Here is a 25,844-nt window from a genome sequence, read left to right as displayed (position 1 = left end):
CAAAATATTGCACAATAAAAGCCAACATCGAACCATAAAAATAAATGGCAAAAATAACTAAAAACAACAAATAAATAAAAAAAATTGAAATTGCTGAAATAAATTTCCACTTTTCGCATTTAAATATTTTCAAATTTTAAATAAATTTTATTTTTTTAAGTATTTGATCTCTTGAAAAGTCAATGAAATAAATACATTTAAGCTGGAGCTGCCTAATTCATAAATTTCACTGTGCCAAACAAATTTAAGAACTTTCCATTTTTTGTTTTTTTTTTTTTTTTTTGATCCGCTCACAGTTCATTTGCGCATAATTTGATAATATTTCATTGTGCGAGCTTAATTGAATCTTTCATAGACGCACAGTTTATGCGCGTAAATATCTTAATGCAGTTGCCAATTAATCTTCACAGCTGACAAATATTCAGCTGCAATAATTGTTGCAAAAAAAAAAAATAAAAATAAATATTGTTAATTAAAATTATTGATTGTTGCTTCGACAAAAATTGTTGAATTGAATTCAGGCAGTAAACAAGGATAGTTGAGTAGCTAAATACATAGGAATGATAAAGCAGAAAGCTTTAAATAAGAAGTCAATTATAGCTAAATGTAATATATATATAAATATAAAACTATATATGTATACGAGGTTTGTTCGGAAAATATGACGACTTTTTATACCCTGAACTCATTGAATGTGGGTAATCCGGATAGAAGGCTTTTGTGAAAATATATGTAACAAGCAGAAGGGGGCGTGACAGACGCCATCATGTATGCCATACCATAAAATATTTAGTATATATATTGTTGATCAACTGTGTTTATCTAGCCATTCTCGTCAATCCGTCCGTCCGTACTGTAGGATGCAAGACCTAGAGAGGCATATACAGTCGATTCCCGATAATTCGAAACGGGGATCAGTTTTATTTTCCATTTACGCAGAAATTCAAATTATGGAGAATTATCGAAAATGCTTTTTTTGTTCAAGGGAAGAAAATTTATTTAACGGGGTACACATTAGCAAGACTCGACTGTACTCGTATTTACTGCACGCAGTGAGAGCTTTTCATATTTTTTCGATAGCTCATCCAATTTGTTTATTATCGATAATATTCGATCATTTGACTTCTTTTCTTGAATACTGTTTAAGCTAGATATTTTAGATTAAACAAAAAAAACACTAATTGCAAATATTAGATACTTGTCTTTCGGCAAATATAAAAATTTTAAGAATTTTTAAAATACTGTAAAATTAAATTTTTTAAATTTTGATAATTAATTATTACAAAGTCAAAATTATATTAATGGTTGTATAGAATTCAGATGATTTTTTTTTCTTTTTATCATTATTTTTTTTTTTTTTTATATATATATATTTTTAAATATATAAGATTTATTAATTTATACTTTATACTAATATTTATATGTATAAGCACAATGCCTAGAACACCTCAAATAACAACTCGTAGTTGCGCAACATGGGTAAGGGTATTTGCTAGCCGTACTCTCCCGCTGCCCTCTACTATTTCTTCATCTTATTATTGTCAACATTTGTATTTTTAATAGTATATCTCTTATTTTTTATTATTATTACGCCACGCATGTACATGTCGAGATTTCAAGTCCCTTGCCACGTTGTAATATTCCCGTTCTTCTCTTGTTCGTTTTTCGTTTGGTTTTGTTTTTGTTTTTTAGCGCCCAGGCAGAGTTTTTACGACAAACGCGTCCACATAGTGAACTGTAATGTGGAAAATGCTTTACTTACATCACATTGGTAGACCGCAGGCCCAATGCTGAGAGACCGCAGACGAGGAATACGACCCCAGAGTCAGCATCGCACTCGCAATTCAATTGACACACTTTGACGTATGCGAGGGCAAGCATTGATATTGTGGGAAAATGTTCGAAATTGGAGTATTGATCAGGCAAGTGGGAAAACAGTTATACGAGATTGGAGTGTGGTTTAGAAAAGTGCGAGAGAAGTTATACGAAATTGGAGTGTTAACTAGACAAGTCTTACATAAATATATGTCATATCTTCGGAGTAGTTGCAAAAAGTCAGCTGTGAGTTTGATATTATTGTTACAAACATATACGAATATATGTATATGTATATATTACTATGATTTCTATATCCAAATCAAACAATACTCTATATATTAGAAAAAAGAAAGTCGATAGTCAAAGGACCTTCGTATACTCATATATTGGTCTAAGAGAATTTTGTCTATAAGTGGAGACCTTATAACCGGATTTTACTGTATATAGATTTCACTTTTTTATAGAACTGCCTGGAGACCTTATAACCGGATTCTACTGTATATAGATTTATATTCATATAATTTCGTGCTTCCTTTGCTCTTTCACTTTGTTATAGAACTGCCCTCGCATCAATTCGTGTTGAGCTCATGCGAGACGAATTGCTCACGCTTCGCATCATTTCATTTTCGAGCCGTTGATGGATTTGTCGCTTTATGGCACTTGGATGCTTTTCTCCAACACACACACACACATATATACACAGATTTAAAGTAAGTTTCAGTCGGCATCAGTTGCATTATGTTTGCTGCTTCGGATACGATTGCTGTCTGATCCTGAATCGTTTACAAACTACCTTTGACTAATGCCAAGCAAATTGGTTAATATATCACTCGGTGTAGCGGAAATGTGCGATTTCCAGATGCAGTATGTGGACTCTACACGGTCTGGAAGCTAAGGAATTCCAGGATATTCGAATTGAAGATATACAAATAATTTTGAATTGCTGCAACTAAGCTCAAATGGTTTGAAATTAATAATTATGGGAAGGGCTATTGATAGTTAACCTTTTTTTGAACGCAATCCATTTCGGCGGTATGAAATTTAGAGCACTTACTCATGTATACCCTCGTTCGATACGGTGTCTAGATATTGGGTAGAGCAGCATTACTACTACTATTACTATTATTTCGTACAGCAGATATATACAGACATATATACTCTGTATATACAGCCGATTCCTGATAATTCGAAATGGCAAGGGGATCAGTTTTTTTTCCGCCGAATTTCAATTTATCGAGAATTATCGAGAACGAATTTTTTTTTAGGGGAGAGAATTTGTACGATTTATCACGATTCTTAATTTAGCGGGGTACAAATTATCGAGAGTCGACTGTATTTATTTGATATTTTCATTTTTAATTGCTACAACTTTAAACCCAATTCCCCTGAATACATAGGAATATATATATATATGTATTACATTTATATGTATGTCGATTTATTTAGCTAATTAATTACAGTAGAATTCGTTTATAACGACTCTGTACACACAGGCAAACTTTTATGAGGAAACTTATACGGCTATAGCGTCGTCAGGGTATAACGATGGTCCCTTAAGCGCCGTTATAACCGGATTCTACTTTAAATCTTTTCCACAGCTCAGCTGCTGAGCCTCTTCACCTTCAACTTAAAAAGTACGCTCTCGCTCTTCTTCTTCTGCTTAAGCACGGCAACTATCGGCAGCCTCACAGTCATCGATTTGGTTAAGTATAGATGTATGTATGTATGTGTATCTATTGACAGTTAACCATAGTGCTGATCCGCTCTCTCTTATTGGCCATTCAAATTGAAAATGGAAATATCATTTAAATACTTCTATATGTATGTACATATATACATATATATATTTATATAACTACAGCTCTACAGTTCTCGATCGAACCAATGTACCCATTCGCTATGCAGCAGACACAAAGCTCTTAAAAGCTACCAACTGCACACAGGACCAATATGCACAAGGGGAGTAAGTGATTGAGTGAAAAGTGTGTCGGGTATGCAGAGTGAGCGGGGAGGGGGGCACGACTATGTGTGTGTGTGCTCTCGTCGTTGAGCATGTGAATGATGGCGCATTGCATGTGACAGCAACGACTTCTAACTGGGCACGGCTCACTGCCAGTCGACTGTCAACTAACTGCACTAAACTGTGCTCGACTCTCACTCTCTCTCTCTCTCTCTCTCTCTCTCTGTCTCTGTCTGTGTGTGTGTGTGTGTGTTTGTGCGTTGACTCCCATTAGACTTTGAAGTGTTGACAGCCAGGCCTTGACTGCACTATACACTGCTCCACTTCCATCTACTCCACCCGCACCACCTCCCCCGCCTCTGGCTGGACATGGGTGAAAAATATGATTGGCCTGCTGTGCCGTGCGCTTCCCATGTGTTAATGGGATTCGGCCATTGGCTGCGAGCGGAATGCGCTGAGCAGGCCATTTAAGCGCTTTATTTGTCGCTTCAGTATTAATTAAATGCTTACAAAACCAAACACGACATCAAACAATGCAAAAGCGAGCTGACAACAGCAGCAGCAGGACCAGGAGCAGCAACAGCAGCAGCAGCAGCAGCAGCAGCGGGAGCAGAAGGAGCCACAGTTGCCAGCGAATTATCATACTATGCACAATTTATTAAATATTGTTAACAAAATATATATATTGTATATATCTATTTATAAATAGTTAAACACTAATATATACTGTATATATCTATTTATAGCTAATTTGAGAAATATTCTCAAAGCTAAAAAAATTATATTTTTAAAAATATATATATATGTATATATTTTTTTTAAATCATTTAAAAAGGGCAGACGAACGGACAAGGCTAACTCGACTCAGCTCGTCGCCCTTATCAAGAGTGGATTTACTTTATGGGTTGTGCCACGCCCCCTTCAAGTTTCGGGCTATAAAATGAAAATCGCAAATTCGTACTTTTAATATTAAAATATTTTGGCGCAAACAGAATTATTTTTCCATTTCATAAATATTTTTTTAGAATTAAAAATGTTAGCATGAAATATTTTGTCCAAAAATATGCAAGCAAATAAAAATATAATTATAACTATTTTACAAAAAAATTCTGTTTTCTTTTCTTCTTAATTTTAGGTAAAAATGTTTTTAAGATTTTTTTATTTTGGATATTTTTAAAATTTTTTTATAGTTTTTATTTTTTTCCACAAATGTTGGTGTTATGTGATAGTAAGGTAATAATTATAGTCCCATTGTTCTATATCTTCCCTTTCTCTCTCTCTCTCTCTCTCTCTCTATCTATCTATCTCCTTCTCTCTCCCCCAGCACCACTGATATTGTCGTATACTTAATATTTCCACAGATCTCTAGATAATATTTGTTTGAAACAGCAATTCTTGTTCTATTGTATATAGATTGTATGTAATAGAAATTTTATAGAAAATTTTATGGCTTTATAGCAGAAGTCAAATTAGTCCTTGCTTGGATTACTTAGCTTATAACACAGTTTTATTTGAGGAAAAAAGGAAGGAGTAAGGTGAAAACATTTGCTCTTGCATTGAATACAGAAGCACCCAGAAAGGGTATCAAGAAAAAAAGGACAAAACAAGGAGGAAACAAAGTGAATGGATGAATGGTTGAATTTTTTTTTTTTTTCTTTTTTTTGCTGAGTTGAGACAGTTGGGCGTGGGTAGATGGGCGTTGGGCGTTAGGGGTTGGGTTGTGGGGGCATATGTATAGATACAGTCATTTCAGCTCTACAATCTGCTCAAATTAAATTGACCTACGTCAGAATTGGACGAAGCATTGACAACTGCTGCAAACCAGTAAGAGAGAGGGAGAGAGGTGGGGGGAAGCTGAGAGCGATGTTCCTGCGGTGGACCTTCACGTGTCTGTGAGTGTCCCTCACATGTAATTTTTTTCAATTCGTGTCGTTTTTATACTGACGGACGAAAGTGAAATGAGTATATTAGTTTTGTGCAATGCCCGTCTGTTCGTCTATCCATTCGTCCGTATGAATGGAAACCATTTCACCTATGTTAAAGCTAGAGTCTTGCAAATCCTGTATATCCTAGAGTTATAAAGTGTCAAGATTTTCCCAATTCACCCACCAAGGGCAAATCGGAAAATGCTTTTCTTGGCATTTCAGAAATCATGAAGTGCTATTAAATGGACATATGGTATATATAATCGAGTTGACAGCACTGATTCAAAAACATGCACATTTAATACAGTTAGTCCGGTTATACCGACTCCTCTTATAGCATCCGTACGCTTATTGCGACGAAAATTCTGGTTCCCAGTGAAACTTATAAGAGCAAACTTATATGGTTATAGTGTCTTCCGGTTATAACGACGGTTCCTTGAGCGGATTCCACTGTACTATGTATACATATACCGTGAATATCTGTCGCCGTGAACGAGTATTCTGCAGTCGGTAATGCACGACTGCAACTTGTTTTGATTTCTATTTTCTTTTTATTTATTTTTTCTCTCTGCACGTCTTGTTGGCCGCTGGCTTCGACCCATTCTTTATAGTTTCATTTTGCAGCCACTTGGGTCTGGCTGTCTAAAGGATTAGCTGCCTATTCTTTTCATTTGATTTCATTTCAGTGCCCCGCTGCCACTTGAGTTGGCTTCAAAGCCAATCCCAATGCAAAACTGTAAAATTGTCCATATGCACATGTGTGTGTGTCTGTGTGTGAGTGTGTGTGTGTGTATGCTTGAATGTTCTTTTTGTTTTCCATCTTGAGTTGGCGAGCGACCCCCCTGGCCGACTTTGATTAAATAGAAGTGATGCGACACCCCCCTCCCTCTCACAACCTACTGCATGAAAGTCGACAACCCTGGCTAGCTGTCAATTGCTACGGAAAGGCGTGTACGAGCCAGATTTCCGACAGTCAGTCAGTAAGATTTATTTGCCTGGAGCACAGGCATCATTTCTCCGGAAAACAAAAAAAAAAAAAAAAAAAAATCCAGAAAAACAAAAAATTAAATTAATTTTCCAGAAATTCTGCAAATACGAATAGCTGCATATTCGAGGTGAGTTCCTCTATATCCTCTAACCACAGTGCAATGGGGCCAACAGCTCGCTCATCCTCTTCCTGCAGCGCGTCCACGATGAACTCGCTGCGTTGCGCCGGCTGCCGTTTGCCGGGAGCTGCCGTTGCTGTCATTGCCGGGGCGGCCAAATCGGTTGGCGGCGCCCATCGTGCCCGCAGTGCGGATCTGCGGCTGATGCGCCGTTTCACCCATCACGATGGCACCCGAGTGATGAGCGGTAAGCGCGAAGTTGTGGGCTATGGCGTCAATGGCAGCCCCAACTACATTGACTGCTCGGACTTTCCATTTCCGGCCATACGCTATCGCGAGGTCACGCCGGAGATCTGCGCGATGCGCGAAAAGGAGCAGGGCGACTGGAAGAAGCTATCGCTGGACGAAAAGAAGTCCCTGTATCGTCATAGCTTTTGCCAGACCTATGCGGAGTTCCAGTACTTTATGCCCGAATGGAAGCTGGCCATTGGCATCACCCTTTGGGCCATATCCTTTGCCATGCTCATCTCGCTGGTCTCCAATGTGGCCATCTATGATGATTTGCCAATCACCTACGATGATGAGCATCGGCAGGCGCAGCTGCGTCGCATCATACAGCTGCAAATGAATCCCATAACAGGACTCTCCTCCAAATGGGATTACAGCCAGAACAAGTGGAAGTGATTGTAAGACAAAAATCAAGACAAAAAAAAAAAAACAAGACAAAAACACACACACAGACACACGCACACACACCTTGAATGAAATGCTGCACAATAGTAACATTACCACAAGCTCATATTTTCGTACACACTCACACAGATAAGCACCCATACACACATACTCAGACATGCCCCCATTAACACACTCATACACACACACACCCACACAGGCGAAGAGAGAAAAAAATACTCGCACACATACACAGAGACATGTTGAGCTTCGAACATATGTTAAATAACTGTTAATTTTAGTTGAATGCATATTAAATTTCATGACGAACATTCCAAAAACTCATTTGGTTTTTATTCTTAAGAGATCTTAGGTAGATGTAAATGTAGATAAAGTCGCAGCCTGTCTTCTTCTTGATCAATTATAATAACGTCTTGCACAGAAGAAGCACTTTATAAATATATATGGAAGTGCTCTCTTATCCATAGGCATAGCATAGGTTCTATCATCTCCAGTTCCTGTCAATAGAGTCGCTGCTCGACTTTTCTCTTGATCAATTGTATTGATATAAACTAACTATACTTCCGCCTTGACTGTAGGAATAGGCCTAGTGATCTTCAGTTGGATTATCGTCAAATCCTTTAGATAGAGTCGTTTCTCGTTGCGTTTCTCTATTCTCAACGCTCAGAAGTACCAACAATTTGGACTTTATATACAGTGATCTATACTTGCGCCTTAACTGTATCTATATCTTAAGGTAAATAAGGACAGGTGGGTGTTCGATTTGTGTTCTTCTTATCCAGAAGTAGCTGAAAAGTTTATATATAGAAACACGTTCTTATCCACAGGCATAGCGATCTTAAGTTCAATTATTTCCAAATGCTTGATTTGTTTTCTTCTTAATCAATTGCAAAAATATTAAAAATATTTCTTGAAATAAACGATCTATACTTTGACTGTATCCAAAGGCATATATTCTGAGTCTACCTCATATCACAAAAGTAGTCATGACAGCGTCCAATTTTCATGGGTTCTAAAGAGCTTGACATTTCTGAATGCTTAAACGTTAATATCTCTTTAAAGAAAACTCCGATTTGAATGAAATAAATTTAGTTATGTACAAAAATTAATCAGCTATGACGACGAAAATGAGAATTTACCATTATTTACAGCTATATACGGCTGATATACTTAGTAGAACTAGCCCTATCGAAAATAAAAGACCAGCATTATTTACACTTTTTACCTATCGAATAAGTAAAATTGTAGTTCATACAAATTGAGAATGTAAAATTTTATAAATCATTTGAATTAAATCTTAACCCTTCATAGGTCTGGCCCAGATTTCTTGACACACTAAAATGAGACAAGCTAAAATGCGCTTTATTTCAATCTTGCATTTCGAATACATCAATTGATATATATATATATACTTTTTAAATATTATATATCTATATAGTATATACATACACTTTTTTTTTTAATTTAAATTTCCATTTGCAAACTAAGCGTCTGTCATGCAGTTAACACAACTTTCAAACATTATAATCCTGGTATGATTGTGATGTGACGTGCATTCGTTCGTTCGTTTTATTGGCTGTCCACTGTACTAAGTATAGTACTATGAATATGCATAATTCTACACTGGATATAGTGCACGTATCAAGGTGGTTTCATGTTCATGTTAGTTTGTATGTATGTATGTATATATGTATATGTATGTGTGTATGTATATCAGACCTGTATACATACAAACATATGTACATTCCGTAGCGTTTGCTAAATATAATCTCTCTAATATGTTTACATCAATAGTACATCAATTATCTACATATATCACGTTTTGCATGAGAATTCTAGTACATGCAAATTCATTCATGTTTTAAATACGGAAAGAAGATTAAGAACTAGATTATTATCATCTAAATCTGATGATTATTGTTGGTGCTCATAAATGATACAATCTTGCTTAATAAGTACAATTTAATAATTCAATTTCGTTTTTCTTTTCCTTAATTTTTTTTTTTTTTTTTTTTTCAATAAATAAATTAAGCCAAATACTTGATCGGGGCTTATAAATTTTGTAGAAGTTGAGACCAGAACTTCTCTGACAGAGAACATTTTATGTTAAAGCCATAGCCCGCAAATCACTGTTAACCGCTTCACGATGTCTGCAAATAAGTGTCTTTCACTCTAATTTTGAGAAAAAAAAACTCAGAGGCTGCCGACTTCGTTTGCGATCGGTTAATAACCGTTTCTGTTGTTGTTTCGTTCTGACTATTCCTCAACCGTTTCGTTGAGTGGAATGCAGTAATTTGTGTGTGTCAGTATGCTTAGGCTGTGTTCGCTAAGCACACCAATAGCGTGAGTGTGTGCACTATGAAGACCAATTGCATTGACTCTTTGAGCAATTTGCTCACTAACTGACTCAGTTCGCTAAAAGAGCGGCACACGAAAGCTCAACTCAAGAGACAAAGTTTTTTGCTTAGGACGTGAAAGAGAGAACGAGAAAGTATGATATTTTTGGATTGATTTCGCGAACTGAGCTTAAGGAATCAAACGGTTAACAGTTATATGCGAGCTGTGATTTAGAAACTCCAATTGGACAACACAATTATAGAAAACAACTGAAAAGTGTTTGATGTACAGAAATAATAATACTTTAAGGACATTTTTGTGTAAAAACCATAATTCCAACAATATTGTTGTATTTGTGTAATGTTTAATTAAAATTCCACATAGTTAATTAAATTTAATAAAATTTAAATTCCTTTTCTGTACTAACTTTTCATATTGATTTGTTTTTGGTTACCCAAATGATTTATATTATAATACCCAAACATTCATTAATTTTTAGTTTTGAGGCAACTTTGAATTTTTTTTTTTTTTTTTAATTTTTCAAGAGATTTCCATTTATTGTATGATTTCGCTTATCGTTTTTATACTCATTCACGTAAGTGAAATGAATAAATTGATTTCGTTTTGTTTTTATTATTTTATTTTTTATTTTTATGGCTACCACAAAATATATATATATTCTCATACATAGTATACATATACATATATATATATTGATTTAGTTATGACTACTTAGAGAACATCATTAACTCGAATAGTTCTTGGCAGTTATTTTGCATATTAATTTAGTTTAATTTAAGAATTTCACTGCTGCTGATGTTTACGCTTTTCTTTGATTTTTGTTTTCAATTTGTATACATATATATATGTATGTATGTATGTAAATAATGTATTTTATATTATTTCTTTCACATATTTCATAAATTTGTTGTGCATATTCAGCATTTTTCTTTAATTTAAAATTTAAGACTTTCCGAATATAGTTTTATTATTATTTAATATATATATTTTTTTTTCTTTTTTGTTCTCTTTTTTATTGCTAATTATTTCAAAAATGTTGCGAATCATCATCACACTTAATACATTTATCTGTGGCGCCATCTGGCGGTTAAAAACATAATACACTTATGTGGCGCCCTCTGGCTGCTATTCTTTGCATACGCATATACATATACATATATATATATATTTAATTTTTTCTTTATTGGCATTCACAATTTGCTGTTTATTCATATTTGTTTTTTTTTTTTTTTCATTATTTTTGCATTTCCTTGCGCTTTTTTACATTTTTTTTTTTTTAATATAAATAGTTTATGCAGATTCGCAAGCTAAATAATTTGATTTGTTTTCTTTAAATATTTCTTTTAAATAACTACTACATTGAAAAGGTGTAATCATAAATGTGCGTGTGTGTGTGTCTTTGTGAATGTGTGTGTGTCTGGGTGGGTGGATTCGAATGCATCAAATTTGTTGCTCTTTCCTATTGAATGAAATTGTTTTTGTTGCATTTGTTGCTAAAGCATTTTTCCTCATATATTCCCGTTTATTGGCAGTGCAAGTTTTTTGTGTTCCATTTTTGTGCACAAAACTCAAACAGTAGAACGAATGAAGAAAAACAAATACACAACAAGGAAAACCCGTAAAACAAAAGACAATAAAAACAAAATTGTTTTCATAAATTTTTTTCACTTATTGAATATTGATAAACAAATCGAGAAGCAACAAATAACTGGCAACAAAACCGAATACGAAATACGAATAATAGTTGGACGCGCTCGCCGACAGATGGCGCCAATTGAATTTGCTGCTACTGTTGCGTCCAGCGCAGAGATCTCTTCGCGAAGCTCCAAAACTGGAACTTTCATAGTGTCAATGTGTCTGTGTGTGTGTGTGTGTCTGTCTGTGTGTGTGGGTGTCTGTGGATGGGTGTGTGTGGCTGTGTATGTGTGAGAGTATGCATTTCTGTTGGTTTTGTTCTATAAGATACGACGAGTTATGTACTATATAATAGTATATATATATTATGGTACCCTAACACTCATCAGCTCGCTAGCTCGACTGATCGTCGGCGCTATCTATCCATCTCTCTCACGCTAACCCCTCCCCTCCCCCTCCCCCCCCCCACACTACCTTTCGCTTGCTCTCGCCGTTGCACTCGCTTGCTCCAACTTTGGCTCCAAGCCATTTTCTGCCATCTGCCAACAACGTATCGTTGCTGTCGTTGCTATTGCCGGATTTAAAACGTTACCCAAAGCCGCCCGGACTACCAGCCCACCAAAAAATGCTTAACGCACAACGTCCGCTTCGCTCCCTTCAATCCCAGCCATTCTCCTTGATCATGTGGGCCAATTCGATAATGAATTTTCCCTCCTTGTACTTCTGGCTGGACTCGTACGCATGCTCATATTTCCAGCCAAGCGGCGTCTTGCAGCACTCACAGTAAATATCAGCGACCGCATGCAGTCCGGTGAGCAGGACACGCTCCTCCGTCTGGCCGCAGGCCACATTTACCACCGAATTGAATAGGTATGCCGGTCCCTGGCTACCCTGAAACGACTTTGAGATGAGCTCGTCGTGCGATGCCAGATGTGCACGGCAATGAACACATGAGTAGGTCCGATTTGTGGACGGTAAATAGGCCTGAAATGTTTTCACCATTGTTGCTCTGGCTGATTGCAGTTGCTGTTACAGCTACTGTTGCTGTTGCTGTTACAGTTGCTGTTGCTGTTACAGTTGCTGTTGCTGTTACAGTTGCTGTTGCTGTTACAGTTGCTGTTGCTGTTACAGTTGCTGTTGCTGTTACAGTTGCTGTTACGGCTACTGTTGCTGTTACGGCTACTGTTGCTGTTACGGCTACTGTTGCTGTTGCTGTTACAGTTGCTGTTGCTGTTACAGTTGCTGTTACTTTATCTGTTGGGCGTGTGGTTTGGCTTGGCTTTTAGCTGGTTGAGCGTCGATAAATAGTCCTGATCGTTGATTGGACTGTTCTCAGTCACAGCGTTGAGCTCTTGACTGCATAAAGGCGCGCTGTAATATATAAATAACGTTAATTAAGCTCTCATATAAGGGAAAACTGAAATGACTAAGGGCTAAAACGCTTTACAGAAAGTGAGCTTCCAGTAAATTATTAAAATAGTTAAATGTTAAATGTTTTACATTCTGTAAAGATAATTTATAATATGTAAAGCTCAACTTTCATAAAACTCTGCAACAGAAAATTGCACACATATTAACAGAGCTTAAAGCTTAACTTTCGTTAAACTCTAACTCTGGGAATTTTGGACTTGTTCTGAGCAGAATCAGCTTAACTTGCAGTTAAAGCTTAACTTTCAGATAATCCCCCAGGGATTTCTGACTCGTTAACTTTGCATTTTTGTTCTGTACTTTCTTTTTTTGCCCTCAATTATTTCATGTTCAGCTCACCTGCTGGGGGACCGGATTAAGCCGAGCCTTTTCCTGCTGCTGCTGTTGGGCGTTAACTGCTCGCGTTGCTTGCAGCGGACAGCGCTGCGGCAGAGACAGTGACAGCGACAGAGACAGAGACAAAGGCAGAGCCAGAGACAGAGACAGAGACTGAAGCAGAATCAGAGTCAGAGGCAGTTGAGGTGGCGGTGGCGGTGGCGGTGGCGGTGGCAGCAATTGTGGCTGCTGTCATTGAACGATTATGTCCAGCGCTTGTCACCGGGTCTCGGGTCACACATATGCAGAACCAGCAGCTGCAGCAATACAATCGAGTTGGCTTCACTCAGTGCCTGCTATCTGATCGCTCTGGCTGTGACCTATGCTCTGACTGCAAATTTTCGCGTTCCACGTGCGTTCCTCCTTAGCGTTTATATGCTTGCGCATATGTATGAGTGCACGTCGACAAATGTACACGTATATGTATATATATATATATATTTGTATGTTGGTGTATCAGATATTCTGCCAAAGACAAGAAGACAAAGCCAAATGAATATTAATTTTCCTTTTTATACCCTGAACCCATTTTCAATGGGAAATCAGGGTATAATGGTTTTGTTGAAATGTATGTAACAGGCAGAAGGAGGCGTGGCAAACCCCACAAAGTATATATATTCTTGATCGGGGCGACGAGCTGAGTTGATTTGGCCCTGTCCGTCTGTCTGTCTGTCCGTCTGTCCGTCCGTCCGTCCGTCCGTCTGTCCGTATGTTTGAACGCGTCGATTTTCGAAGATATAAGAGCTAGAGACTTCATTTTTTTTAAATGTCCGTATTTACAGCGCGGATATCGAGTTTATCATTAAAAATCGATAATCCCGATCATTTTTATCGATAAAAACCCTATCGAAAACCAGTTATAAAATTATACACCTTTATTGCTAGAGTCTCCATATTTTTAATGTATGCTTATATGCAATTTATGCAATTTCGGTTTTTGTTAAAATTTACCCCTCACCTCTATATCCACCCCCTCACCCACATGTTTGTAAAAAAGCGTATTTCAAATACTACAGACTTGTGCTTTGGCAAATACATGCATATTCATGTTATAATCAAAATCTGAAAGTTTCATGAAGATCTTATATCCACAAAAATTATTATTATTATTAAACAATTAAGTTCTCATAGTAAGCGCATACTGCAGTCCATGCGTGTTTATGCGTGGGTGATGTGTGTGTATGTGTTTGTGTATGTGTGTGAGTATGTGTCTGTGTATGTTTGTTAGTATTTGTGTGTGTATGAGTGTGTGTGTGTGTGCGTGTGTGTGAAATAGCTATTGCTCGAAGGGTTCAGGGGATCTCGTAGTCGAGCACACTCGACTAGAGCTTTCTTTCTTTTTTTTTTTTTTTTTTTTGTACCCTGTGCACAGTTGGAAAATGGGCTTTATTAATGTATGTTCAGAAGTGTCAAAAGATACGTGCTGGGCATATTTGAAGCTTGGGTATTTGCCAACACTAGAAATGTCAGTGTTAAACAATATCGATTATAAACTTTAAGCAACTCCACTTATTGTAAATTAACTCATTTCCGACAGGAAGTACAACGGATAAATTATCATAGACAAAGTGCTTAAATAATCATAAAAAATTTACTTTAATTTATGTAAGGCATAATTTCAGGAATAAATTAATTCTGTTTCATTAAAATTCCAGTTAGTATACATACATAGTTCATAAAAAATAAATATATATACATTTTTTATCTATAGCGGAAGTCGTTGAGGGGTATTCAGTAGCTATCTATAGGAAAGCTATTTAAATATAGGTATATATTCTCAAGTATTCTCAAGTACCTCAGAGTGAGCAGGCAGTAGCGTATCTGCTAGTCAAGTATACCCCAGAAAAATTACGTTTCCTTGTTTGCATATAGACGAGCTATATAATATTGTATGAGAACAATTTGTAGCTACAACAAAGAGCGGGCAGTGAGGGCGAGAAAGGGACAGAGAGAAATACAAAGAAAGAGAGAGACAGACAGAGAGATAGAGAGAGAGAAAGAGAGATAGTGCGAGGGAAAAATCACAATAAGGTCGGTGCATTTCCATTATTGATTTCCATTTGCAAGTCGCTGGCCACAGCCATATTTCAGCCAAACTACAAATATGGCCTAATAGCCGGGCAAAGCACACGCACACACACACACACACACACATATATATATATACAGTATATGCACATAGTCCTAAATGGTAAGAGCAACGAGTCGACTGCATTTCACTTCAGCAAAACAGAAAGAGGGAGTGAGTTGGGAGGAGGGGGGGAGTGGCAGAGCACAAACTACAAGTCAATAATTATGATGGACTGCAGTCGATTTTGCCATTAGCATCTTTTGGCTAATAATTGATTTATCATCATATAGTGCCCCGGCCGTATAGAAACCCAAGAGCCATTCGAGTCTGCTTCCCAACATTAACAGTTAACAGCTGTTCTCTCCAAATGACACCCAAATGATTCATGACTTCGTCTAGCAACCAGTACCCCTCCCCCCCCCACACACACACACACACAGATAACCACAGCGTAAACTCTATTCGCATTCACCCCTTGGGCTGGCTTTTGTCACTGAATAGTTGATTCAGTTAATGTGATCGATATGTGTACAGTGAGGCCACGATATATGCAACTACTTTATATTTTATATTTTATATTTATTTCTATAATTAAATTTATTGAGTTTTTTTCTAACTAATATTCAGTGCTTTTATCTGCAAATTTAAGTTGTTTTTTTTTAAATTACCATCAGTATTTTTAGTATATTATTTGAAATCTTTAGTTTTAGAAATAGAGAAGAATTCATAGCCGGCTATACATTTATGTACTTATATAGTGATATAGTTAATATGCTTTACAATAATAATGAAATATTCAGAATGCCTGAAAACATTTTTCAACTCATTTTTCTACTATTTTTTATGCAATTTTTAGCTAAACTAATTTTCTCAGTGAAATAAAAAAAAACGTTAAAAATTCAAGAAAAAAAGTAAATATTTTTTTATACTTTCTTATCTGTGTTTCATTTATATTCCAAACATTTGCATTTAAAACAACTGCGCTTCTACTATAATGAACACAGCTGTCAGCACAGGTACAATTTTGATAATAGCTGATATGAACTATATGCGTATATGTATATATGAATAATATATAAATAATAGATTATTAATATATAAAAATATACATAAATATATTTCATTGATAACTAACACACACTTTTTATATACGAACATATTTATAAAAAAAAAAAAAAATCCTTTTTTTCTCAACACTAATTTCTATAAAGTGGCTTGGGACATTGTGGACCTGTGTAAGTCTGTGGAAATGAACAGCATAGTTAGACAATACTCAAAGGTCAAGTTTAGTGCAAAGTTTACATTTGTGCATTTGTCTACCCCGCTGAACTGTTGAGAGTTTCGAACTATCTAGGGAACTACAAGCAGGTACATAAATATATTGAAAAATATATATATATATCTATATACTTATGTGGTAAAGACATATATATATATATATATATATATATATATATATATGTACATGTATATGAATATGTATGTAAACGCTCTATTTTCCATAATTAGCACCCTTGTTGCTTTTTATTTGTTGTAGCCAAGCCCTCGACAACAACAACAACAAAAACAACGTCGTCATCTTCATCGTTGGGGTTTCTGTTCAATCTCTAATGCAAATTGGCTGCTGACGCGAATGTCGACGACTAAGACAAAGGAAACAGGAGTGAACGGGCCACTGCATGCCTGAGCGAGAGAGAGAGAGAGAGAGTGAGAGAGAAGGGGAGTGAGACAGAGGGAGCGAGAGTGCGCGGCGTGAACAAAGAAGCAACAGTGCCAACACAGCGCCCCAGGGAGGGGGCGGCCAACAGGGAAATGCACTTGGCCGAGGTTTCTGGCTGGCGCAATGCATTGGACCAGACAACAAAGCGTTGCCTGCTCTACAAGTGAAGCAGGGAGCGAGAGTGAGAGAGAGAGAGAGAGAGAGAGAGAGAAAGAGAGAGGGAGGGATAGAGTGTGAGGGAAGCCGGGTACAAGGAGCAAGGCATTATTTGAATAAATATCAGACTTTCAATATTAATTAGCAAATGAAATTAACAAAATTGTGACAACTTTTGGCGCCTAAAACTTTAATCGAACGTCATCATTTTTTGTTTTGTTTTTTTTTTTTTTCAAAACAAACGAAACACCGCACAGACAAAAACAAATAAAAACGCACGCAGCACTCACACACACAAGCCACGCAAAAAAAAAAAAAAACAATAAGCAGCCGAAAAATTGAGTGAGTTCAGTGAACCAAACAATGAACCAGTGTGAATGTGAAAAGGAAGCTGAGAGAGTTCTTTGGCACCAACTCGCTTACGTTTTGATTTCTATTAATTTTTGTATATTTCTTATATGTATATACATATACAAATGCGCATATATATACTTTTTTTTTTGTCTTTAGCTTTTTGCTGTTTTGCCACTTCACTTTTATTTTGCAATCAAAAAGCAAAGCGCGCTATGCGAAATGTAACGAACGACTGACGGGCAGCGCCGCTGCTGCGTTCCACTGTTGCTGGCTGTCGTCGGTAGCAGCGACGATGGCAGCAGCAGCGCCAGCAGCAGCAGCAGCAACAGCCAGCAGCCGCGCAACCCAGCAACAAACAAAGAAGAAAAGAAAAGGCAACAAAAGCGGCATACAGGTGGCAGTGACGAGTGCAGCGCAGAGTAACGCAACAAGCAGCGCCTCAATTGCAAAATGGACAAATAAGAACAGCAATAAATATGCATACATATACATATGTATACCACACATACGCGCATGCACACATACATACATACGTGTGCATACGCATATTAAATGCAATCAACAAAAATCTTGATCAAACTAAATCTCAACTGCTTTATGCACTTACTTAGCTCACAATAATAATAACGCATGTCCCGCTATATGTATGTATGCATGTGTGCGTGCGTGTGTGAATGTGCAAGGTGAATGCAAAAGTCTATATGTACGGCGCACCAATTACCGTTAGAAATGTTAACCCAATATTCTTGTTATTGCTCTGCCTGATTTTCTTGTTGTTGTTGTTGCTGTTGTTGTCGTTCGGTGCCTAAGTGTGGGCACATAAAACCGGAGAGCCATGACACAGCTACAGCCGCGGCGTACGAATTGCCACCATGGAGCATGCGTGCCACACTCACCGTCATAAAAGTAAGTACACATACACATACATACTACATATATCTGGAGGACAGTGTTTACTAAACATACTTGAACAAAGCAACAATAAATCAATTTTGTTTATACATACATACATATATATAAACAAATAAAGAGTTATTGAATATATACAAATCATTTTAGCTCTATCTATCATGTCATATCATATAATTTCCTAGTATAAAGTAAACCTATTGGTTGTTTATTAACAAAATAATAGAATTGCTATACAATGAATTTTAGATTTCAATATTTAGTGAAAGGTACCTTTAAGTCCAACCGGATTCATTCATCATTCATCCCAAATATATACATACATATGTACCCCTACTGATCTACTCCATCTTTATAAACGCCTTTAGCTGGCACAATAGTTATGAGCTTCACTGTAATTTTATACAATATGCCGACTAACGGTAAGAACATCGTTGCCAGTTGCCGTGTTGTATATATATGTAAGTGTATATATATATATATATATATATATATATATATATATATATATATATATATATATATATATATATATATATATATATATATATATATATATATATATATATATATGTGTGTGTGTGTGTGTGTGTGTGTGTGTGTGTGTGTGTGTGTATTTGTATCTTTCTCTGCTCAGTTGCTGTCGGCTTCAGTATGCGTCGTCGAGCTAACTACTGCTGCTAACATGACTTTGCGCCAATCCCCCATCTCTCACGTCCGCCGGCCGATGCTGCTGCTGCTGCTGCAAGTGACTCTGGCGATCTACAGCTTAGTGCAGCTGATTCAGAAACTAATTCAGCATGTTCTTATTCAATTAACAATACGCATTTACAGTTATATGTGCACAAAACCAAAAGCAACAATTTTAAACACTCATCCCCAATCATGGTATTCATTTCTTATCGTTGTTGTTGTTGTTGTTGTAACTCAACCGTTGTGATTTCATTTTTTTCTTTTATTATTTCGCGCGCCTTTCACGTCAATAGAACTTTTGCGTCGTGTTTTTATACCCTGCAAGCTGGGCAAAATAAATAGGTAGCTCTGACCACATACATACATTTGTATGTACATATGAATATACAAACTTGATTAAGTTGAGCCTCATTGATCTCTATGTCAATGTAATCGGCAATTAATTTTTGTATTACTCAATCCACAATATAATGTTTTTCAAATACATTATTTGCCATCGCAGGGTAATTCTCAACTTTATCACTCTCTTTCTTACATACAAAAAGAGGAAAGCCCAACGGAGCAACAACACAACGAAAATACCCCACGCATCACTCACTCACTCACACACACACACACACAGCGCTCACTGAGCAGCTGATGGTGTTGTTGTGATTGTATTGTGATTTCGTGGTGTCTTTCTTTTTAGCTGAGGTCAATATCGTCAGTGGCAACGGAGAAAATAGAAATATGAATAACTGTTTATGAGAAGTATACCAAAAGGAAAAAAGAAAAAAAAAAAACAAATAAATAAATAAAGACGCAAAAAATGCGCACTGCTTTTGTGTAAAAGAGACGACATAGGGTACTATCACAAAATGCGAATAAAAAAACAGAAAACATCCAACAGCTGATGAAACAAAAATAATAATCTTATCAGACCGCAAAAGAAAATAACAACACAAAATTTATTGCGTTGCGACGCCAGCGACGCAGTCGGCGAAAAATGCCAACAAGCGAGCCAGTGCGCGAGAGCAAGCGAGTGCTAAGGTAAAACGAGATAGAGAGAAAGCGTAAACAAAAATACAGCGCAGAAACAGCTGTGTCTGTGGTGGCGTTACCGACGCCTCGGCATACACATGCGCAATACACAGCTGCTCTCTGTATATGTGTGTATAAGTTCGCATGGTTCAATACTCAAACACAACAAACAAAACCACAGCAACAACGAAGTGGTCCTTGGCTTTTTAAGAACAGCTGAGACTAGAGAAAACAGCGGAGCCAACTGGATGGCCGCGAAAGAGAGATCAGATGAATGAACTTTCATAACGAAGTTCTCGCTCACACTTGCCAATGTTTATCGCACTTCGGAGTTGCTAAAAGACGCAATTTGTTTAGCACCAGCAGCAGTGTCCCTCTCCCTCTCCATATCCCACTACACTCACTAATAACATATATACATGCACTCATTATCCACATATACACTCATAGGTTCCTTTATGTGTATGTAAGGAGACGTGAATATACAATGCTGATGGCGAAACAGAATTCTTGTTTGGGCCTTTTTTTTTTTTTTTTTTTTTTTGCATACGCAGCAAACTGCGTTGCAGTGCTTACATCGATGTTTTGTTGTTTTTACTGCAGCGCCTATGTGTGTGTGAATTGCCCTCTCTCTGTGCCTATGGGAAGTAGAAGAGAGCACTACAATGCTAATGCATGTGAATACATAATAATTTGGTCTTTCGCTAAACACATACCTATCTATGTACATATTTAGATTGTTGGCGATGTGTATTCATATGTATGTTTGTATATACTACAAATGTAAATAGACGGATAATATAAAAGGGAATCATCTTCGAACAATTATACAAAAAAAAATAGAGAAAAAACAGCAACAAATGTCAAATTTTTGAGCACGCAAAAGCGTATGAGAACTTACGGTTCTGTTGCAGTTGCAGTTGCAGTTTTCTTGTGTGTGTTTATTGTTTTGTGCCATACACAGACACGCGCGCATACACACACGCACACACACCAAACAGTCAAGCACAAACATACACACACACGCACGCACACAAACAAATCAGAGCAATAACGACCCACTGAGTAAATGACACTTGATTGTGGTTCTTTACACCGTTTGCATAATACTAATGCAACACTTTTGCATTATTAAAATTTCTATGAATTTATTGAACCGAATACAATATTTGTTTGCGTTCGCTCATTTTGCGTGCTTTTCTGCTGTGGGGGCGCTGGTGTGTTTGTGATTGTGTGGGGAATTTTTAACAGACCTCAATTATTTCCAGCACTCTGGCCACACTACACATCAGACACACACCACACATACCACAAAATATCGATACTATCGATACGCAGTAATCGGAATTGCCCAAAAAGAAGTTGCTACTGCTGCTGCACAAAAAGAAAAGCACACACAATTCTCACACAGCATATATATAGAGTAGCACGCGCCTAACTCACAAGTCCCTGGCGTGTAAGTAATCAAAAACGGGATTATTAAAAATTGTTACCATTTTGTTTAGTGTGTGTGCGCGTGTGTGTGAGTGTGTGTTTGCAAGGCAAACAATTGTTTCAAAACGGTTGACAGGCGGCGCTGGCCCAGTGCAATAGGCGTTGTGTGTGAGGTAAGCATTAATAAATGTGCAAATCCCAAGGCCCCTTGGTCAGATAATAATTATGTACATAGTGGTGATATATTGATATGCATTGCCAATCGAAAGCAATTGCCCAATTGCAGAAAAGGACAGCAACACATTGGCAATGTGCAAGAAATCGTTTGTGAAATTTCAACAAATCAATTGTTTTATTTTTGTTTTCCTACTTCAAATTGTTATTGCAATGCAATCTGAAATAGAGGAGATTGCAGCAAATTGCTACAAGCACAAAGCTTGCATTATTGTTGTAAATGAATCACCCACAAATACAATTCGCATTTATCTACATTCATGCTAAATTGAAGCTCGGGGACCCTGAAATCGTCAATGCAGCCAAAAACAAATTGATTTAAGGCTAAAAAAAAAAAGATAACTCGAGGCAAAGAAAAATAATAGCTAGACTTATAACCGGCCAGATTATGGGCAAGCTAAATTTATAAACTAAATAAATTAAAAATTTCAGCAAATTATTTTATTTGTTATTAAAGTCTTAAGCAGTAAATCACATTAAATCTAAAAAAAAAAAGCGATTTCAATGCAGCCAAAACAATCAGATTTAAGGCTAAAAAACTCGAGGCCAAACAAGAAGAAATAGCTAGATTTATAGCCGGCCAGATTATGGGCTTTAAAAAAAGCTTAATTTATTAACTAAAAATTGTTGTAAATTTACTATTTCTGCAAATAAACAAACAAAATTATCGACAATTAAATCATATAAAATCAATATAAATATAGCCAAAACCAGCTCATGAAGGCTAAAAACAGCCAAATCTGGATTTAGATTGCGAAAACAATAATCGGTTTAGCTTCTCATTTTCAAATAGCTTAGCTTAATGTGTATAAATTTATAACGCCTTACGCTTCATTGGTTTCCAATTAGCAAGTGGATATGTTCAATGTAAGATTTATATAAAATTTTGTTTTTTTTTTTTTTTTTTGTTCGTTGAAGGTAATTTTAATTCTCTGATTTGCCCAGTAAATTGACCTCGTATCAATGCACAAGCAGTAGCGCAATATTTCTGTAAATGTCTTCAAGCTCGAAATTGATTTCAGAGTGCTCGGTTTTTAGATAGACATATATATGGAAATATATGTATTTACAGGAATTCTGAATAACAATTTCAGTCTATTGACATCTGTAGATATCTTCAAAATATTTGATTTCTTTGCTCGCTAGAAAATGAAAACAATAGAACTTGAAAATGTTTTTTCCTTACTTAAGTACTTTAACATGTTAAATAAATAGATCTATATGTATATGTATAGGAACTCCCAATATAGAACTAGATTTCTTTTTAAGGTTTACTCACCTTTGTTGTATCCACACAAGTGTTTTCAGGTTCAATGGAATGTAAACGCTTATATTGAATTTATAAGAAGTAAAATATATAAATGCTAAGTCTGTTGGTATGAAAACAAGTTTTTCTGGTATCCCAAAGACTTTATGGTATGTGTATCAATATGTTTTCCAGGTATGAGCCTATTATATCTGTATTAGTAATTTTCTGGAATACCTATTATATATATGTATTTATATGGTTTTCCAAGAGTTATTGGGTGGGAACTCCAATTTCCTGGTGTGACTCTGTATTAATAATTTTCTGGTATACCTAAGTGTCTATTAGATATATATTTGTATGGTTTTCCAAGACCTTTTGGGTGGGAATTCAAATTTCCTGGTATGACTCTATCATATCTGTATTCATATTTTTCTGGTATACCCAATTCTCTACTATATATGTATATATTTATACGGGTTTCCAAGGGATTTTGAGTGGGAATTAGGAGTACTATTCTGGCTTATCAAAACTCTACATAATTTCCGATTTTTATCTTCTTTGATACCTGAGTTAACATGTGTTAACTCTATGCTCATTACTGATTCCATTTTTTTCGGATCAAAGTATGCTGCGAAGTTGATGTGAGTTAGGTCTTTACTGATTTCTGTTCGTTCAATTAAGACGAACATAGATAGTCTAAATAAAACATATATAGTTTTATAAAGGTACTAAAATTTGTTCCTCCGAGTTTACTAGATATACAAGAAACCTTAAACCGATCAATGGACTTTTTTTTTTTTTTTGCCATCTTTACTGGTCAATTTGAAAATTCAGTTGCTTTACTAATCCATCTATTCTCATCATCAGTGAGCTCGCAACCGTGGTAGCATGCTGTGGACGGTGCATCTGGACGGCGGGCCGCAGCGGGTGAATCATGCCGCCGTTGGCGTTGGGGACTTCATCTATAGCTTTGGGGGCTATTGCACCGGCGACGATTATCGCTTCAATGAGCCGATCGATGTCCATGTGCTGAACGTGCACTCGCTGCGCTGGACTCTGGTGCCGCAGCAATGCGATTCGGATGGGGATCCGTTGAAGTATCCGCTGGTGCCGTTCCAGCGCTATGGCCACACTGTTGTCGCCTACAAGGAGCGCATCTACATCTGGGGCGGCCGCAATGATGAGCATCTCTGCAATGTGCTCTATTGCTTCGATCCGAAGACGGCGCGCTGGACTCGTCCGACGGTCAGCGGCTGCCTGCCGGGCGCTCGGGATGGCCACTCGGCGTGCGTCATTGGCCATTGCATGTACATCTTCGGGGGATTTGTGGACGAGATCAATGAGTTCAGCAGCGATGTGCATGCGCTCAATCTGGACACAATGGAATGGCGCTATGTGCAAACGTTCGGTGTGCCGCCGACCTATCGGGATTTTCATGCCGCCGTTGCTTACGAGGAGGAACGCATGTATATCTTTGGGGGGCGTGGCGACAAGCACAGCCCATACCACAGCCAGGAGGAGACCTACTGCCATGAGATTGTCTACCTGGACATGAAGACGAAGGTGTGGCATCGCCCCTTCACCGCCGGCAAAGTGCCCGTGGGACGACGCAGCCACAGCATGTTCGTGCACAATAAACTGATCTTCGTGTTTGGCGGCTACAATGGACTATTGGATCAGCACTTTAACGATCTGTACACCTTTGATCCGCGCACCAAATTGTGGAATCTGGTGCGCGCCAACGGACAGGCGCCAACGGCTCGACGACGCCAGTGCGCCATTGTCATGGGCACGCGCATGTTCCTCTTTGGCGGCACAAGTCCGCGCTGCGCCATACCGCAGGCACCGACGGCGGTATCGCGTGCCAATGATTCGACACAGCCAACACAGCAGCAGCAGCAGCAGCAGCAGCCGCAGCAAGAACAACAGCAACAGCAGCAGCCGGCAGCAGCAGCAGCAGCAGCAGCCGCAGCAGCAGCAACAACCACATTGATCGATTACAGTGATTTGCATGTGCTAGACTTTGAGCCCACACTGAAGACGCTGGCCACAATGGTGGTGCTGAAGCATCAATTGGACATCTCGGGCCTGCCGCGCAGCTTCCGTGCGGACCTGAACATGCTCACACAGCCGAACAGTATTACGCGACCGATCAACCAGGCCGGCTAGCATTTATTGTTATTACCGTTACCGTTACGACTGTTGTGCACATCTAACACTAAACGACTCTAAGCACATAGTTAATACTATATACATATATATATATAAATATATATATTTATATATATATGTATGTACACACAGTTGGGTTGCTGCAGCCAGCTGCGAGGCTTCCTGGCCACTCGGAGAGAAATATTTAGCTTAACTTAAACACACACGCTTCTGAACAAAACGCTTGCAGAGAGGCGGATTGCACTAGTCCCAGTAGTCGTCGAGCAATCCAACCGATCTCTTCCGAATGTGCTCGAAATATCGAAATGACACCACACACACACACATATACACACAGACACATACACACACACACACACACACAAAACACAGAAACATACACACACATACACATACACACAGACACATACACACACATACACACACAACACACACACTCATACGCACACACACTCACATATGTAAACCAACGAAGTTTCAGAAACTTGCTTGGACAAACAATTAAATAGTTAGCTTTAGTTTGTAAAATGTTTA

The 25,844-nt window shown here is 37.5% G+C and overlaps 3 protein-coding genes and 1 long non-coding RNA gene across 8 annotated transcripts; 2 read left to right on the top strand and 2 right to left on the bottom strand.

Annotated features, from left to right (window-relative positions):
* Positions 1-6,671: 6,671 nt before the first annotated feature.
* On the top strand, positions 6,672-7,822 carry LOC6584079. Its single transcript, XM_002009703.4, has 2 exons — positions 6,672-6,818; positions 6,887-7,822. Exon 2 carries the CDS (start codon positions 6,897-6,899, stop codon positions 7,491-7,493), a length of 597 nt encoding a protein of 198 aa, XP_002009739.1. The 5' UTR covers positions 6,672-6,818; positions 6,887-6,896; the 3' UTR covers positions 7,494-7,822.
* A 3,362-nt stretch (positions 7,823-11,184) lies between these two features.
* Positions 11,185-12,588, bottom strand: LOC6584078 (protein yippee-like). The gene has a single exon (XM_002009702.4). It carries the CDS (start codon positions 12,495-12,497, stop codon positions 12,153-12,155), a length of 345 nt encoding a protein of 114 aa, XP_002009738.1. The 5' UTR covers positions 12,498-12,588; the 3' UTR covers positions 11,185-12,152.
* Positions 12,589-12,780: 192 nt separating this feature from the next.
* On the bottom strand, positions 12,781-21,156 carry LOC116804502. Of its 3 annotated transcripts, none has more exons than XR_004364482.2 (3): positions 21,123-21,156; positions 13,263-13,763; positions 12,781-12,866 (listed from the first exon to the last, which is right to left on the bottom strand). It is a non-coding gene; the product is annotated as an uncharacterized LOC116804502 (long non-coding RNA). The 3 variants fall into 3 exon arrangements; XR_004364483.2 differs by lacking the exon at positions 21,123-21,156 and adding an exon at positions 17,669-17,701; XR_004364484.2 differs by lacking the exon at positions 21,123-21,156 and adding an exon at positions 15,094-15,110.
* A 393-nt stretch (positions 21,157-21,549) lies between these two features.
* Positions 21,550-25,636, top strand: LOC6584077 (kelch domain-containing protein 3). Of its 3 annotated transcripts, none has more exons than XM_044007245.1 (2): positions 21,550-21,677; positions 24,006-25,636. In XM_044007245.1, exon 2 carries the CDS (start codon positions 24,027-24,029, stop codon positions 25,305-25,307), a length of 1,281 nt encoding a protein of 426 aa, XP_043863180.1. In that variant the 5' UTR covers positions 21,550-21,677; positions 24,006-24,026; the 3' UTR covers positions 25,308-25,636. The 3 variants fall into 3 exon arrangements, with proteins under 3 accessions (XP_043863180.1, XP_043863178.1, XP_043863182.1); XM_044007243.1 differs by having other exon boundaries at positions 21,550-21,828; XM_044007247.1 differs by lacking the exon at positions 21,550-21,677 and adding an exon at positions 23,487-23,863.
* Positions 25,637-25,844: the final 208 nt, after the last annotated feature.

Source organism: Drosophila mojavensis, unplaced genomic scaffold (genome assembly GCF_018153725.1).
Source record: "Drosophila mojavensis isolate 15081-1352.22 unplaced genomic scaffold, ASM1815372v1 contig_136, whole genome shotgun sequence".
Taxonomy (NCBI): Eukaryota; Metazoa; Arthropoda; class Insecta; order Diptera; family Drosophilidae; genus Drosophila; species Drosophila mojavensis.
Note: the sequence above shows the minus strand (reverse complement) of the source record. Positions and strands in the feature narration are given on the sequence as shown.

Excerpts from the sequence above, each read along its gene's own strand:
- LOC6584077 (XM_044007245.1), top strand. The coding sequence starts at position 24,027 with ATGCTGTGGACGGTGCATCTGGACGGCGGGCCGCAGCGGGTGAATCAT.
- LOC6584079 (XM_002009703.4), top strand. The coding sequence starts at position 6,897 with ATGAACTCGCTGCGTTGCGCCGGCTGCCGTTTGCCGGGAGCTGCCGTT.
- LOC6584078 (XM_002009702.4), bottom strand. The coding sequence starts at position 12,497 with ATGGTGAAAACATTTCAGGCCTATTTACCGTCCACAAATCGGACCTAC.